We start from the raw sequence: 16,136 nt of genomic DNA, 5'->3' as shown, positions 1-16,136 counted from the left end.
CGATGTTTTTCTTCACCGAAAAGCGACTGGTAAATATCAAATTATATTTCGTACATAAGTTCCGAAAAACTCATTGGTACGAGCCGGGGTTTGAACCCGCGACCTCCGGATTGCAAGTCGCACGTTCTTACCGCTAGGCCACCAGCGCTTTTTTCCATTGACAACAAGCCGCGCTTGACCATTTAGTATGTTATGTTATTATTTATTATCTAAATGTCGGCTAACCGTACATGAGCTGGTATCAGGAGAGCAGGTCGCGCGGGTCGACGGTGGTGACGCGCTGCTCGCCGTTGTCGAGTGACGTCACTACCTGGTACGGCACCTTGATTTGCAGCGGCACTCGTAGTTTTGTGTTCGATGGCGCCTGAAAGTGGAAACGTTGTTTTATAATACAATGAGCTGGAGCACAAATTATCAACAACATATACTCTAGGGGAGGTATATTGTTTTATTAAATTCAGCTAATTTTTAAATAATAAAACCCTTATCTGTTAAACAAAGGGATTGTTCCATTGAGACTGACTACCGAAAGGACGGATTCTATTCTAAGTCAAAGTGATATTACCGTCTTATCAGTAAGGTTCAAATTCATATAACAGTTCATTCAGAGATAACATGCCTGTGCCAACCTACTCGACGGTTCTACACGACCTAACAATCTTAGCTCTAATACAGGTTTTAATTATTTACCTGATTTTTAAATTGAAGGATAGTCACTTTTAAAAAGGGTATTGTCGTGTGTGTGGGTGAGGGTTTGTTTTGTTGAGTCCGGGTGGCGCGATTTCGGTAGTAATCAAATCACACACAATGTCATTGTTCTAGAGATGAACTCCCTTAGTCATAAAATTTAACAAGCCTCAATTAGTTAATTTATGTTTTAAAAATACAATATCTGGGTGACCGAGCTTCGCTCGGAAAACATAATAACTCGGATATGCGCGTTTTCCCAGAGATAAGACCTAGCTAGATCGATTTTTCGCCCCCGAAAACCCCTATATACCAAATTTCATCGAAATCGTTAGAGCCGTTTCCGAGATCCCCGAAGTATATATATATATATAAATAAATAAACAAGAATTGCTCGTTTAAAGGTATTACAAGAATTGCTCGTTTAAAGGTATTAGATATTAGATACGTCAAAATGACAAATCACGACAAACGATTAATAGCTAATTGAGGTTTGTAGCGTATTTATGAATAACGTAGGTACGAGCCGAATTGCTCGACTTCATAAGTATGTACTAAACTCACAGTGATGGTGATCTCCGGCGTGACGCTGGCCCTGGCGTCTGGTTTCCTGAGCATGTGTATGGGGGACAGCTCGGGCATCTCCTCGCGGGGCTTGCTGTCACTTATCTAACCATGTACTCACAGTGATGGTGATCTCCGGCGTGACGCTGGCCCTGGCGTCTGGTTTCCTGAGCATGTGTATGGGGGACAGCTCGGGCATCTCCTCGCGGGGCTTGCTGTCACTTATCTAACCATGTACTCACAGTGATGGTGATCTCCGGCGTGACGCTGGCCCTGGCGTCTGGTTTCCTGAGCATGTGTATGGGGGACAGCTCGGGCATCTCCTCGCGGGGCTTGCTGTCACTTATCTAACCATGTACTCACAGTGATGGTGATCTCCGGCGTGACGCTGGCCCTGGCGTCTGGTTTCCTGAGCATGTGTATGGGGGACAGCTCGGGCATCTCCTCGCGGGGCTTGCTGTCACTTATCTAACCATGTACTCACAGTGATGGTGATCTCCGGCGTGACGCTGGCCCTGGCGTCTGGTTTCCTGAGCATGTGTATGGGGGACAGCTCGGGCATCTCCTCGCGGGGCTTGCTGTCACTTATCTAACCATGTACTCACAGTGATGGTGATCTCCGGCGTGACGCTGGCCCTGGCGTCTGGTTTCCTGAGCATGTGTATGGGGGACAGCTCGGGCATCTCCTCGCGGGGCTTGCTGTCACTTATCTAACCATGTACTCACAGTGATGGTGATCTCCGGCGTGACGCTGGCCCTGGCGTCTGGTTTCCTGAGCATGTGTATGGGGGACAGCTCGGGCATCTCCTCGCGGGGCTTGCTGTCACTTATCTAACCATGTACTCACAGTGATGGTGATCTCCGGCGTGACGCTGGCCCTGGCGTCTGGTTTCCTGAGCATGTGTATGGGGGACAGCTCGGGCATCTCCTCGCGGGGCTTGCTGTCACTTATCTAACCATGTACTCACAGTGATGGTGATCTCCGGCGTGACGCTGGCCCTGGCGTCTGGTTTCCTGAGCATGTGTATGGGGGACAGCTCGGGCATCTCCTCGCGGGGCTTGCTGTCACTTATCTAACCATGTACTCACAGTGATGGTGATCTCCGGCGTGACGCTGGCCCTGGCGTCTGGTTTCCTGAGCATGTGTATGGGGGACAGCTCGGGCATCTCCTCGCGGGGCTTGCTGTCACTTATCTAACCATGTACTCACAGTGATGGTGATCTCCGGCGTGACGCTGGCCCTGGCGTCTGGTTTCCTGAGCATGTGTATGGGGGACAGCTCGGGCATCTCCTCGCGGGGCTTGCTGTCACTTATCTAACCATGTACTCACAGTGATGGTGATCTCCGGCGTGACGCTGGCCCTGGCGTCTGGTTTCCTGAGCATGTGTATGGGGGACAGCTCGGGCATCTCCTCGCGGGGCTTGCTGTCACTTATCTAACCATGTACTCACAGTGATGGTGATCTCCGGCGTGACGCTGGCCCTGGCGTCTGGTTTCCTGAGCATGTGTATGGGGGACAGCTCGGGCATCTCCTCGCGGGGCTTGCTGTCACTTATCTAACCATGTACTCACAGTGATGGTGATCTCCGGCGTGACGCTGGCCCTGGCGTCTGGTTTCCTGAGCATGTGTATGGGGGACAGCTCGGGCATCTCCTCGCGGGGCTTGCTGTCACTTATCTAACCATGTACTCACAGTGATGGTGATCTCCGGCGTGACGCTGGCCCTGGCGTCTGGTTTCCTGAGCATGTGTATGGGGGACAGCTCGGGCATCTCCTCGCGGGGCTTGCTGTCACTTATCTAACCATGTACTCACAGTGATGGTGATCTCCGGCGTGACGCTGGCCCTGGCGTCTGGTTTCCTGAGCATGTGTATGGGGGACAGCTCGGGCATCTCCTCGCGGGGCTTGCTGTCACTTATCTAACCATGTACTCACAGTGATGGTGATCTCCGGCGTGACGCTGGCCCTGGCGTCTGGTTTCCTGAGCATGTGTATGGGGGACAGCTCGGGCATCTCCTCGCGGGGCTTGCTGTCACTTATCTAACCATGTACTCACAGTGATGGTGATCTCCGGCGTGACGCTGGCCCTGGCGTCTGGTTTCCTGAGCATGTGTATGGGGGACAGCTCGGGCATCTCCTCGCGGGGCTTGCTGTCACTTATCTAACCATGTACTCACAGTGATGGTGATCTCCGGCGTGACGCTGGCCCTGGCGTCTGGTTTCCTGAGCATGTGTATGGGGGACAGCTCGGGCATCTCCTCGCGGGGCTTGCTGTCACTTATCTAACCATGTACTCACAGTGATGGTGATCTCCGGCGTGACGCTGGCCCTGGCGTCTGGTTTCCTGAGCATGTGTATGGGGGACAGCTCGGGCATCTCCTCGCGGGGCTTGCTGTCACTTATCTAACCATGTACTCACAGTGATGGTGATCTCCGGCGTGACGCTGGCCCTGGCGTCTGGTTTCCTGAGCATGTGTATGGGGGACAGCTCGGGCATCTCCTCGCGGGGCTTGCTGTCACTTATCTAACCATGTACTCACAGTGATGGTGATCTCCGGCGTGACGCTGGCCCTGGCGTCTGGTTTCCTGAGCATGTGTATGGGGGACAGCTCGGGCATCTCCTCGCGGGGCTTGCTGTCACTTATCTAACCATGTACTCACAGTGATGGTGATCTCCGGCGTGACGCTGGCCCTGGCGTCTGGTTTCCTGAGCATGTGTATGGGGGACAGCTCGGGCATCTCCTCGCGGGGCTTGCTGTCACTTATCTAACCATGTACTCACAGTGATGGTGATCTCCGGCGTGACGCTGGCCCTGGCGTCTGGTTTCCTGAGCATGTGTATGGGGGACAGCTCGGGCATCTCCTCGCGGGGCTTGCTGTCACTTATCTAACCATGTACTCACAGTGATGGTGATCTCCGGCGTGACGCTGGCCCTGGCGTCTGGTTTCCTGAGCATGTGTATGGGGGACAGCTCGGGCATCTCCTCGCGGGGCTTGCTGTCACTTATCTAACCATGTACTCACAGTGATGGTGATCTCCGGCGTGACGCTGGCCCTGGCGTCTGGTTTCCTGAGCATGTGTATGGGGGACAGCTCGGGCATCTCCTCGCGGGGCTTGCTGTCACTTATCTAACCATGTACTCACAGTGATGGTGATCTCCGGCGTGACGCTGGCCCTGGCGTCTGGTTTCCTGAGCATGTGTATGGGGGACAGCTCGGGCATCTCCTCGCGGGGCTTGCTGTCACTTATCTAACCATGTACTCACAGTGATGGTGATCTCCGGCGTGACGCTGGCCCTGGCGTCTGGTTTCCTGAGCATGTGTATGGGGGACAGCTCGGGCATCTCCTCGCGGGGCTTGCTGTCACTTATCTAACCATGTACTCACAGTGATGGTGATCTCCGGCGTGACGCTGGCCCTGGCGTCTGGTTTCCTGAGCATGTGTATGGGGGACAGCTCGGGCATCTCCTCGCGGGGCTTGCTGTCACTTATCTAACCATGTACTCACAGTGATGGTGATCTCCGGCGTGACGCTGGCCCTGGCGTCTGGTTTCCTGAGCATGTGTATGGGGGACAGCTCGGGCATCTCCTCGCGGGGCTTGCTGTCACTTATCTAACCATGTACTCACAGTGATGGTGATCTCCGGCGTGACGCTGGCCCTGGCGTCTGGTTTCCTGAGCATGTGTATGGGGGACAGCTCGGGCATCTCCTCGCGGGGCTTGCTGTCACTTATCTAACCATGTACTCACAGTGATGGTGATCTCCGGCGTGACGCTGGCCCTGGCGTCTGGTTTCCTGAGCATGTGTATGGGGGACAGCTCGGGCATCTCCTCGCGGGGCTTGCTGTCACTTATCTAACCATGTACTCACAGTGATGGTGATCTCCGGCGTGACGCTGGCCCTGGCGTCTGGTTTCCTGAGCATGTGTATGGGGGACAGCTCGGGCATCTCCTCGCGGGGCTTGCTGTCACTTATCTAACCATGTACTCACAGTGATGGTGATCTCCGGCGTGACGCTGGCCCTGGCGTCTGGTTTCCTGAGCATGTGTATGGGGGACAGCTCGGGCATCTCCTCGCGGGGCTTGCTGTCACTTATCTAACCATGTACTCACAGTGATGGTGATCTCCGGCGTGACGCTGGCCCTGGCGTCTGGTTTCCTGAGCATGTGTATGGGGGACAGCTCGGGCATCTCCTCGCGGGGCTTGCTGTCACTTATCTAACCATGTACTCACAGTGATGGTGATCTCCGGCGTGACGCTGGCCCTGGCGTCTGGTTTCCTGAGCATGTGTATGGGGGACAGCTCGGGCATCTCCTCGCGGGGCTTGCTGTCACTTATCTAACCATGTACTCACAGTGATGGTGATCTCCGGCGTGACGCTGGCCCTGGCGTCTGGTTTCCTGAGCATGTGTATGGGGGACAGCTCGGGCATCTCCTCGCGGGGCTTGCTGTCACTTATCTAACCATGTACTCACAGTGATGGTGATCTCCGGCGTGACGCTGGCCCTGGCGTCTGGTTTCCTGAGCATGTGTATGGGGAACAGCTCGGGCATCTCCTCGCGGGGCTTGCTGTCACTTATCTAACCATGTACTCACAGTGATGGTGATCTCCGGCGTGACGCTGGCCCTGGCGTCTGGTTTCCTGAGCATGTGTATGGGGAACAGCTCGGGCATCTCCTCGCGGGGCTTGCTGTCACTTATCTAACCATGTACTCACAGTGATGGTGATCTCCGGCGTGACGCTGGCCCTGGCGTCTGGTTTCCTGAGCATGTGTATGGGGAACAGCTCGGGCATCTCCTCGCGGGGCTTGCTGTCACTTATCTAACCATGTACTCACAGTGATGGTGATCTCCGGCGTGACGCTGGCCCTGGCGTCTGGTTTCCTGAGCATGTGTATGGGGAACAGCTCGGGCATCTCCTTGCGGGGCTTGCGCGGCGGCGAGCGCTGCGGCCTCGTCCTCGAGTGCACCTGCGAGTGCTTCTGGAGGTGGTCCTTGCGGTAGAAGCCTGCCGGGAAATTGTATAATTATGTAAATTTTATATTTTTGCTGCGTTATTAGGGAATCGCACCTAGAGAGAGACCTGTAGAGGTGTGATTCCCCGTCATATCCGCGTAGTTAAGCTCTGATCCGATTTCCCTGAACCGCGCCCGTTGCCTGTCTAAGAGTATCGATATTAGTGCTGTAATTGCTTTGATCAGTTTAAAAAAAAAAGTACGCTAAGACAGAAAGTTGTAAAAAAGTAGTAAAAAGACAGCGCGTGTTATACGCTGCATTTAGCTCAAAATTAGCAGTTTCTGGCGGCAAGGACTGAGTAGGTAGTCAGTTTCCCGCAGTCGTCGAAAGACATGACGCCGCGCCGGTGTGCACGTGCAGGTGGATGCGGTAATGGTCCTTGATAAGAGTAGAGTCATATGTAGAGTCACTAGTAATGTCACCTTTCCCGCAGTCCTCGCAGAAGAAGGACTTGACGCCGGTGTGCACGTGCAGGTGGATGCGGTAATGGTCCTTGATAAGAGTAGAGTCATATGTAGAGTCACTAGTAATGTCACCTTTCCCGCAGTCCTCGCAGAAGAAAGACTTGGCGCCGGTGTGCACGTGCAGGTGGATGCGGTAGTTGTCCTTGATAACAGTAGAGTCATATGTAGAGTCACTAGTAATGTCACCTTTCCCGCAGTCCTCGCAGAAGGACTTGACGCCAGTGTGCACGTGCAGCTGCAGGTGGATGCGATAGTGGTCCTTGATAAGAGTAGAGTCATATGTAGAGTCACTAGTATAGTAATGTCACCTTTCCCACAGTTCTCACAGAAGAAGGACTTGACGCCGGTGTGCACGTGCAGGTGGATGCGGTAGTGGTCCTTGATAAGAGTAGAGCCACCAGTAATGTGCGGTAAGAGTAGAGTCGTATGTAGAGTCACTAATAATGTTACCTTTCCCGCAGTCCTCGCAGAAGAAGGACTTGACGCCGGTGTGCACGTGCAGGTGGATGCGGTAGTGGTCCTTGATAAGAGTAGAGTCATATGTAGAGTCACTAGTAATGTCACCTTTCCCGCAGTCCTCGCAGAAGAAGGACTTGACGCCGGTGTGCACGTGCAGGTGGATGCGGTAGTGGTCCTTGATAAGAGTAGAGCCACCAGTAATGTGCGGTAAGAGTAGAGTCGTATGTAGAGTCACTAATAATGTTACCTTTCCCGCAGTCCTCGCAGAAGGACTTGACGCCGGTGTGCGCGTGCAAGTGGATGCGGTAGTTGTCCTTGATAAAAGTAGAGCCATCAGTAATGTGCGATAAGAGTAGAGTCATATGTAGAGTCACTAGTAATGTCACCTTTCCCGCAGTCCTCGCAGAAGAAGGACTTGACGCCGGTGGCACGTGCAGGTGGATGCGGTAGTGGTCCTTGATAAGAGTAGAGTCATATGTAGAGTCACTAGTAATGTCACCTTTCCCGCAGTCCTCGCAGAAGAAGGACTTGACGCCGGTGGCACGTGCAGGTGGATGCGGTAGTGGTCCTTGATAAGAGTAGAGTCATATGTAGAGTCACTAGTAATGTCACCTTTCCCGCAGTCCTCGCAGAAGAAGGACTTGACGCCGGTGTGCACGTGCAGGTGGATGCGGTAGTGGTCCTTGATAAGAGTAGAGTCATATGTAGAGTCACTAGTAATGTTACCTTTCCCGCAGTCCTCGCAGAAGAAGGACTTGACGCCGGTGTGCACGTGCAGGTGGATGCGGTAGTGGTCCTTGATAAGAGTAGAGTCATATGTAGAGTCACTAGTAATGTTACCTTTCCCGCAGTCCTCGCAGAAGAAGGACTTGACGCCGGTGTGCACGTGCAGGTGGATGCGGTAGTGGTCCTTGCGCTTGAAGGGCTTCCCGCAGAACTTGCACACGAACACGCGTCGCGGGACCGGCAGGCCTACAGGCTCCGGCTCTTCGGTCACTATTGGGATGTTCATTATCTGGAAGTATTGTTTCATTTTACCCTCGAGTTCTAAAACCTTTGGTGCGGTTATTTGCGGTTAGATGTATTTTATAATCGTTGATGTGTTTTTTGTTGTTTGTATGTAAATTCCATGTTCACATATAAAAGTGCCCATGGGGCCTATTTGCTGAATAAATGTTGATGTTTGATGGTGACTTGGTGAGATATGAGACCCCCAACAAATTAATCAGACTATCTTAAACCTGACCAGGAATATATGATCACGCGCCCTCTTGACAATGATCATATATGTATTATTGGTCAGGCTTTAACAATACATATTGTAGAAAACCGCTGAATTAAAATAGCACACAGTCCGAGGTTCGGATGCATTTTCATTTGTTGTTACCCTCATGAACAAATCTTAAGAAGTGGGATAGAACATCAATATTTTATTAGTTCAATAGTATTTATTAGTGGTCTGGCCTAGTGGGTAGTGACCCTGCCTGTTAAGCCGCAGTCCTGGGTTCGTATCCTAGTAAGGGCATTTATTTGTGTGATTAACATAGTTAAAAACGGGTCACTCACGTATTTTAAGTCGAAAAACGCTCGACATGTTTCACTTCGTACCGAGAAGTGTCATCAGGAGCTTGCGTTTACGTCCGGTCCGTCACCGTAAACGCAAGCTCCTGATGACACTTCTCGGTACGAAGTGAAACATGTCGAGCGTTTTTCGACTTAAAATACGTGAGTGACCCGTTTTTAATATATTTACTATGTCTTTGTCTCACGGAAGTTTTGTTATTAAAAAAGATTAACACAGTTATTTGTTCCTGAGTCTTGGGTGTTTTCTATGTATTTATGTGTTTATTTATTACCTCTACGTTGTCCTGCGCGGGGTAGTTGTTCTCCTGGTTGGTCGGCGTCTCTTCAGGGTCGGCGCCCATACACTCGTGGCTCTCGAATTGGCTGTTGTTGAAGAAACCTGAAAACCGTTATTTGTTAGCACCTCATCAGGTACAAACAGCAACACTCTTAACTGTCCATCGGTGGACCTTATGCCTTTTGTAATAAGGTTTACGAATTGTCAGTCAACAGTGTGCGTAGTACACACCTGTGTATAACGAATCGGAATGTCGAGTATGACCTGCATTTTATCTCAGGCGTGTGTAATTATATTGGAGTTGGAAACTTGTTTAGAGAAATATAGTATTTGCACTTTAAGCTTTTGATGTATCTACCGTTTAGTTATAGAGTTTGGGCGGAAAGAGAAGAGTCGGATTCTTACATTTTCAGCCATTATCGTATTACCGGCTGAGCGAGCGTGAATCACGAGCGAAGCATCTCCGTTCCAGCTAGGGTAAAAAAACACAGACAAGACATCCTCCAGACTGAGCATAGTAGCGCTACCCCCTCTGCCACAAATATACGGTAGTTTTACTCCATTTTCGAGTCAAAGTGTCTTTGTGTGACGTCCGTGTCTTTGAACGGACCAATCACGGCACGGGACTCGCTCACCTCGTCCCCCGCACCCCAGTATTTTTGGCAGCATCGGTTTCATGAAATAATTGCTCTAAACTCCGTCTAGAGGATTCCTAGTCTATGGGCAAAAATGACATACAACCTGTTATCCTCAACCGATTCTCGTGGAATTTTGCTAGCATTGTTATAATATGACAATAAATTCAAAATAATTAATAATTGTACTTTCTTTCTCGGAGCAAAGGAATTTTGTAATAACTATAAGTGGAAACTGTTTTGGCTTATGTTCTAACTATATCTTTTACCTTATTGTGTTATTATGTGCTGTATGTTTCCCGAATAAAAAAAAAAAAAAAAAAAAAAAAAAAAGTCCTACCTTCGCTACATATGGAGCACCAGATGGTGGGCGGCTGGTTCCTGGCGTGCACGTTGGCGTGCACCTTGAGGTGCTGCTTGCGCTTGAAGCGGCGGCCGCACAGCTTGCACGAGTACGGCCGCTCGTCCGCCGCCGAGTAGTACGTGCGCTCGCCCTCTTGCATTGACACGCGAGGGATTAGGAGGGAGTCTTCTTCTTGCTGTGAACAATTTCACGTTTAGGGCTCATTTAGACGATGCCAGTTTCATTACATTGCGGGTTTTGATCGGTCGGTTGAATTGGACGTAACCAACAGTCCGCAATGTAACTAAAATCGCATGCGAGTTCGAACGCCGTCTAAATCAGCCTTGGAGGATACAACTAAACGGAGTAGCCATTAACAGGCTTTCCCCTCTGTCGAAAATAGGCGGCCAACGGTCATACACAATGTATGGACTGACGTTTATCTGACATGGCTATTTTTACGTTACGCATACATTTGACGTTCCCCTCCCCCGCAAAAATCGGCAGACTGTTTTGTACAGAAAATTACAGACATGGCGTCTCCGTTTGATTATATCCTCCAAGAAATCAGCCCTTAGTCACATATTGTCTAACACATCGCATTGGTGACGTAACCCTTTTGGAAAGCGACATATTTCGTTCGTCACTGTGGACGAGACATACCTATAGAAGAGTTGGGTTTCTTTTCTTATTTTTCTTTGACGACTGGTCTGGCCTAGTGGGTAGTGACCCTGCCTGTGAAGCCGCGGTCCTGGGTTCGACTCCCAGTAAGGGCATTTATTTGTGTGATGAGCACAGATATTTGTTCCTGAGTCATGGTTGTTTTCTATGTATTTAAGTATTTGTATATTATATCTATCGTTGTCTGAGTACCCACAACACAAGCCTTCTTGAGCTTACTTTGGGGCTTAGTCAATTTGTGTAAAAATGTCCTATAATATTTATTTATTTATTACAAGTATTCTCGCGGAGCCCTAAGGGTCCGCGGAGCACACTTTGAGAATGGCTATATTTATATATTTCGGGGATCTCGGAAACGGCTCTAACGATTTCGAAATTTACTATATGGGCGTTTTCGGGGGCGAAAAATCGATATAGAAAAAATAAATCTTATCTTATCTCTGGGAAAACGCGGATTTTTGAGTTTTTATGTTCTCCCAGGTACTAATATCTAAAAGAGTAGAATTCTAAAGAATTACCTGTATATCTTCGTCTTCCATCAGGTAGGGTTCCTCGCTCGCCGGGGAGTCGAGTTTAACGTGTGTGATCATGTGGTTTTGCAGCTGATCGTCTGTTCGGAACGCTGGAACATAATGTTACATATTACCGTTTTGAAAGGAACAGTTTCTCAATGTTTTTGTACAGTCAGCAGCAGAAGTTGCTAAGCGGGCGAGGTGTTCAAAATAATCTTGACGCGACTTTATTGTTAAGAGAATAAGAGCGTGTAAAGGTCATTTTGAACACCTCGCCCGCTTAGCAACTTCTGCTGCTGAATGTATATTGGTTACACGATTGCTCTCCCAATTATGAATTGATTTTGTGATGATTTGGTTGGTGGATTCATGGGTGTCCTAACCAATTTTACCGAAATTATTTTTTGGTTCGTATTTTGTCCGTTGGTCAAAAATTTGGACAACTTGTACGCGCTACCTATTAGTTTATTACATTTTAGAGAATGCAGTAAACTTAAAGATAAGATAAGATTTCCGATAAGAGAAGAGAGAAGCCCGTTTCTCAAAAGCTTGTAACTTGTAATACAAGCGGATGTCACTTTTTGACAGGTTTTGTTAGAAAGGGACTTCCACTTGTATTACAAGTTGCAAGCTTTTGAGAAACGGACCCAAGGTCGTGTAAATATATTTTCGGAATGTTGGCCTGTAAAAATGTTTGTGAACTCGACCGTACCTAAGTTAGTGTCTACGTTCGCGTTAGGTCATGTATCATAGCCCACTGTAGAGTGACAGCTCTTAACTTTATTATACTAGACATAAGGTCCATCGATGGTTAACTAATAGAGGTGCTGTTAGTAGGTCAGCAAATTGAAGCCTGTATCGACCGGGACATACATGTTATGCATGTACAGTGTATAGGTGACATGCCACCATGAGAGTTTTAAGATCGGGTAAGTAAGGTAAGTTGTAGTCAACAACAAACTATCCTTTTCAAATCTAAACCATTACTAAGTGTTGCAAAGAACAATGTTTTATTAATAGTTTAAACTGTAAAGTAAAGTTTTTAAATAACAAAATCTGAAAGTCTCTTACTTTACGCAAGATTCAAAAAGTGACGTTTACCCACTGATTATTTTATCTTTTTTGTTCCATTTTCAATGTATAAAATTTGTACAGAACAGATTCCTTTTTGCGACGAAGCCACCGAAACAATAAGAATATTAATATGGTTAATTTTAAGTTCGAACCGAAAGAGCGCGTTACAAAACAATGGCATTGTCTTCGATTTTATTATACCAAGTGGCGGGTCGGGTCGGTGTACAAAATGAGCCTAACAATGTGCATAGCCGTTATTACGAGTACCTATGACGATGACGCGGCGCCAAAGCATAATTAATAAGTTAATAACATTATTGAACCATTTCATCTAACTGTAACCTAGACCAATCGAACGTCTTAAAAGCAGCTTAAAAGTCATTAACAACGTAAGTGTACAAGTTAAAATGTCTATTTATAGTTTAAACTCACTTTCTCCCACATGTTAGCTTAATTTTGTTTTATTTTAATTTTCGCCTTCATTTTCATTGTGTTTTCCCTGGTTGACCTGAAAACCAGCGCCATGGCTAAGTATCTTAGACATCGGCATATGCTGAGTGGCCTGCATTTTGGTGTTAAAATATATTAGAATAAGATGTATTATAGGTTAAGTGTTAAGTTTTATGTTTTACACCAAATAAAGTATTTCTATTCTATTTTTATATAAAATTAAAACATTATTTATAGAACTGCTTAGGCATGCTTCTATAAATAATGCTGTTGTTAGCAACGAGCACTCAAATACTTGAGTGTCAACTACCTACTTTATAAACTTTTCTTTATCTTTTGCAAAATTGCTACTTTATGAACAGATTTCATTCATGTCCATGCACTTTTGCAGTTAGCTGTACATATGTCTGTTTGTTTGTATGTGTGATTCAAATCTTGAAAGCTAAATTAGAACTTCTCAACGTTCGATTGAGCCCCTGAATACTACTTATATTAAAAATAGCACAAACATGTGAATAAAAAATTGTTACAGCCAGCTTACAATCTAGTGAAGAATATTCTAAAAATATTGTTCCCAGTAAACTTCAAACAAACGAGTCCCCCAAAAAACCGGCTCAGCTTCAAAAAACTCCCCTACCAAGTCACCCCTCCTTAATATAAATTAGATTCCCAAGCGTCGTCCGTTCTACTTTAAACGCACGAAACCGACCCGTATATCAACGAATTTAACGTCTGTATTCGTGTGGTGTACATGTTACCCCTACTTTGATATTACACTGGTCCAGACTGAGACCAGTATAGGCGTTTTCGATTTTACGTATAGTCATAACGAAACTAAAGTTCAAGATACAGTGGTTTGCAGTTCGGGTTTAAGAAATGGGAATATATACCGGGCCCATGGGGGATCTCCCCTAGAATAAGGGGGACCGAAAGGTCGCCTAACCGGGTCTTGGATATTGAATATTGATTTTGAGTTGGGGATTATTATTTGACCGTAGGATAGGGTCTTGTTAGACGTTGGCGCGTAATTGGAGTGTTCGACGAGAGAGTACCTACTTTCTTAGATATATTCCAATTGTGTTACTTTCAGAATCTCAATTCCACTCAATATGTATATTGCATCTTTATTTTGACAAAACAAAATTGCATTGCGTTCGTGGCCCACGAATGGTCTCGCCGGAATACCAGCGCTGACTTTCGGGTTAGCATTATTCTGGTCCCACATTTCATGGTAAACTATAAATATACTATTTGCTTTAAATATACTTTTTAGGGTTCCGTACCCAAAGGGTAAAAACGGGACCCTATTACTAAGACTCCGCTGTCCGTCCGTCCGTCCGTCTGTCACCAGGCTGTATCTCACGAACCGTGATAGCTAGACAGTTGAAATTTTCACAGATGATGTATTTCTGTTGCCGCTAAATAAAAAACAGAATAAAATAAAGATTTAAGTGGGGCTCCCATACAACAAACGTGATTTTTGACCGAAGTTCAGCAACGTCGGGCGGGGTCAGTACTTGGAATGGTGACCGTTTTTTTGCTTGTTTTGCTCAATTTTTTGTTGGGGGTGCGGAACCCTCCGTGCGCGAGTCCGACTCGCACTTGGCCGGTTTTATTGTCATACGTTTGTATGAAATGTAGATTTAGTTTGCCATCAATAAACTAATTTATTCTTTTTCTTATTATTCATTGGTCTTTTCATTCTCATTATGTTCGGTCGTCATTTGTACAGCGTGACGTGACGTAGTGTGATTTTGAGTTTCTAAAACGTCCCGCTTGGCGCGCTGTTCAGAATCCCATACAAAAATAGACATAACGCAAACGCTCGTCACGCTATCGAATGAAATTTACACAAGGGGCTCTGAGATAAGGAAAGAGTGTTTAGGTTAAAGTAACGTAGCCCCGCGACAGACTCAAGTCCACTTGACTTGCGGTGTTTTCGTCACCATGGCATAAAAGATAAAGATAGTTTATTCAAGTAGGCATATTACAATCCGCCTACTTGAATATCCTACCCTACACCTCTGATGCCTCGAGAAGATTTAAATCGCCCCTCAATTGAAAACCGGCAACGGCACCATACGTTGGACGCATAAGTACACTTTGCCAACTGTTTACCGCGTCAGGTGCAGTGTGTAGGTACTGCCAGTTTTCTAAGCAGGCAGCCTGCTACAAAACTATTTGCCGATTTCCACTGGTTTTACATTATTTGCTTGTTAAAGTGTTTGTTACGAACATAATAATGATTACCTTCCACGAATATTCCCTATTATAATGTAGCTGTGTAGGCAAGCTCAGACCCCCCCCCCCCCCCTCTTCAATAGAAGGAGGGTCGTCCTTATCCCCTTGTTAGGAAGGAGAACCCTTTCGGGGGCTCATGTAATATGTTCAAGTTGAACCACGGACGTAAATATTATGGATACGCACGCTTGATTCTTACGTTCTGCGTTTTATACAAATTTAGCACGAATAGCCGCATGCATCCGGATAGGTGGGCTATAGTTCGTTTTTTTTTAGCATTAGAAAGAAGGTAAGCGATCTTGACATGTCTTTTTATTGATATTTTATTATATTATTATATCTAATACCTTTAAATCTAATACCTTTAAACGAGCAATTCTTGTTTATTTATATATATATGTCGGAGCGAGACACCAGAAAGACGTATTGCAGCATTACAGTTCATAGTTAAACGCCTGTATAAAATCGATTAGCAATGTTTGGCTACATATTATTTGCTTGTAACGAAATCATAAAGTTGCGTAGAGAGTAACGCCACCATCTATTGGCGTATTGATGAACTAAGATGACAGGTAGAAGGCTTTGGAACGTCAAGAGGGGTATCTTGAGTGAACGTAGGCACGAGCAGGCATTTTTGTCGTTATGTTGGTAGACTGGTCAGGCAGGTTTACCAACTTGAATTGGAGGCGGGAGCGGTTGGCTCCGCCGCTGGAACTGGCTTCCTTTTTCTTGATCGGACCGCGCTAGAGATCGGACGTTAGCCAAGCTCGTGCCTAATTCGCTACGTTCCTGAAGGCTTACACCTGAAGGATTATTCTGAAAGCTTATAGATTCTCACGTTCTTTAACCGTTTAGCTAAGTGTTTTATTCCAAGTGTTATTTTGATTTCTTATGTGCCATTATAAGCTTACTTTTGTAAAATAAAGAAACTATGTGTTGTTTTGAAAAGATGTGTCCCGCCGAGTTTGTTGCCGGGTTAAATCTTCTCGGGTCAGAGGTGTAGGGTTGGAACCGGTTTAGTTTGACTGAAATAAAGATTTGAACGATTTCATGTGATCTTTTTATTATCAATTTAACCAGTCAACATTCTAATAGCAATTAGTTCTTTTCATCATTTAGTACTGAAATATAGTAGGCACTAGTATGG

The 16,136-nt window shown here is 46.9% G+C and overlaps 1 protein-coding gene across 1 annotated transcript in view; it reads right to left on the bottom strand.

Annotated features, from left to right (window-relative positions):
- Positions 1-225: 225 nt before the first annotated feature.
- LOC134650798 (zinc finger protein 268-like) overlaps positions 226-16,136 on the bottom strand; it is a 33,509-nt gene continuing 17,598 nt past the window's right edge. Inside the window, exons 12-17 of the mRNA XM_063505732.1 lie at positions 11,231-11,334; positions 10,029-10,227; positions 9,049-9,155; positions 8,033-8,207; positions 6,092-6,261; positions 226-364 (exon numbers count right to left, since the gene is read on the bottom strand). Coding sequence (XP_063361802.1) covers positions 242-364; positions 6,092-6,261; positions 8,033-8,207; positions 9,049-9,155; positions 10,029-10,227; positions 11,231-11,334 — 878 coding nt within the window. The 3' untranslated portion in view covers positions 226-241. The remainder of the gene's footprint in view (positions 365-6,091; positions 6,262-8,032; positions 8,208-9,048; positions 9,156-10,028; positions 10,228-11,230; positions 11,335-16,136) is intronic.

The sequence above is a fragment of the Cydia amplana genome, chromosome 9 (genome assembly GCF_948474715.1).
Source record: "Cydia amplana chromosome 9, ilCydAmpl1.1, whole genome shotgun sequence".
NCBI lineage: Eukaryota > Metazoa > Arthropoda > Insecta > Lepidoptera > Tortricidae > Cydia > Cydia amplana.
This window is presented reverse-complemented; position numbering and strand designations above follow the sequence as displayed.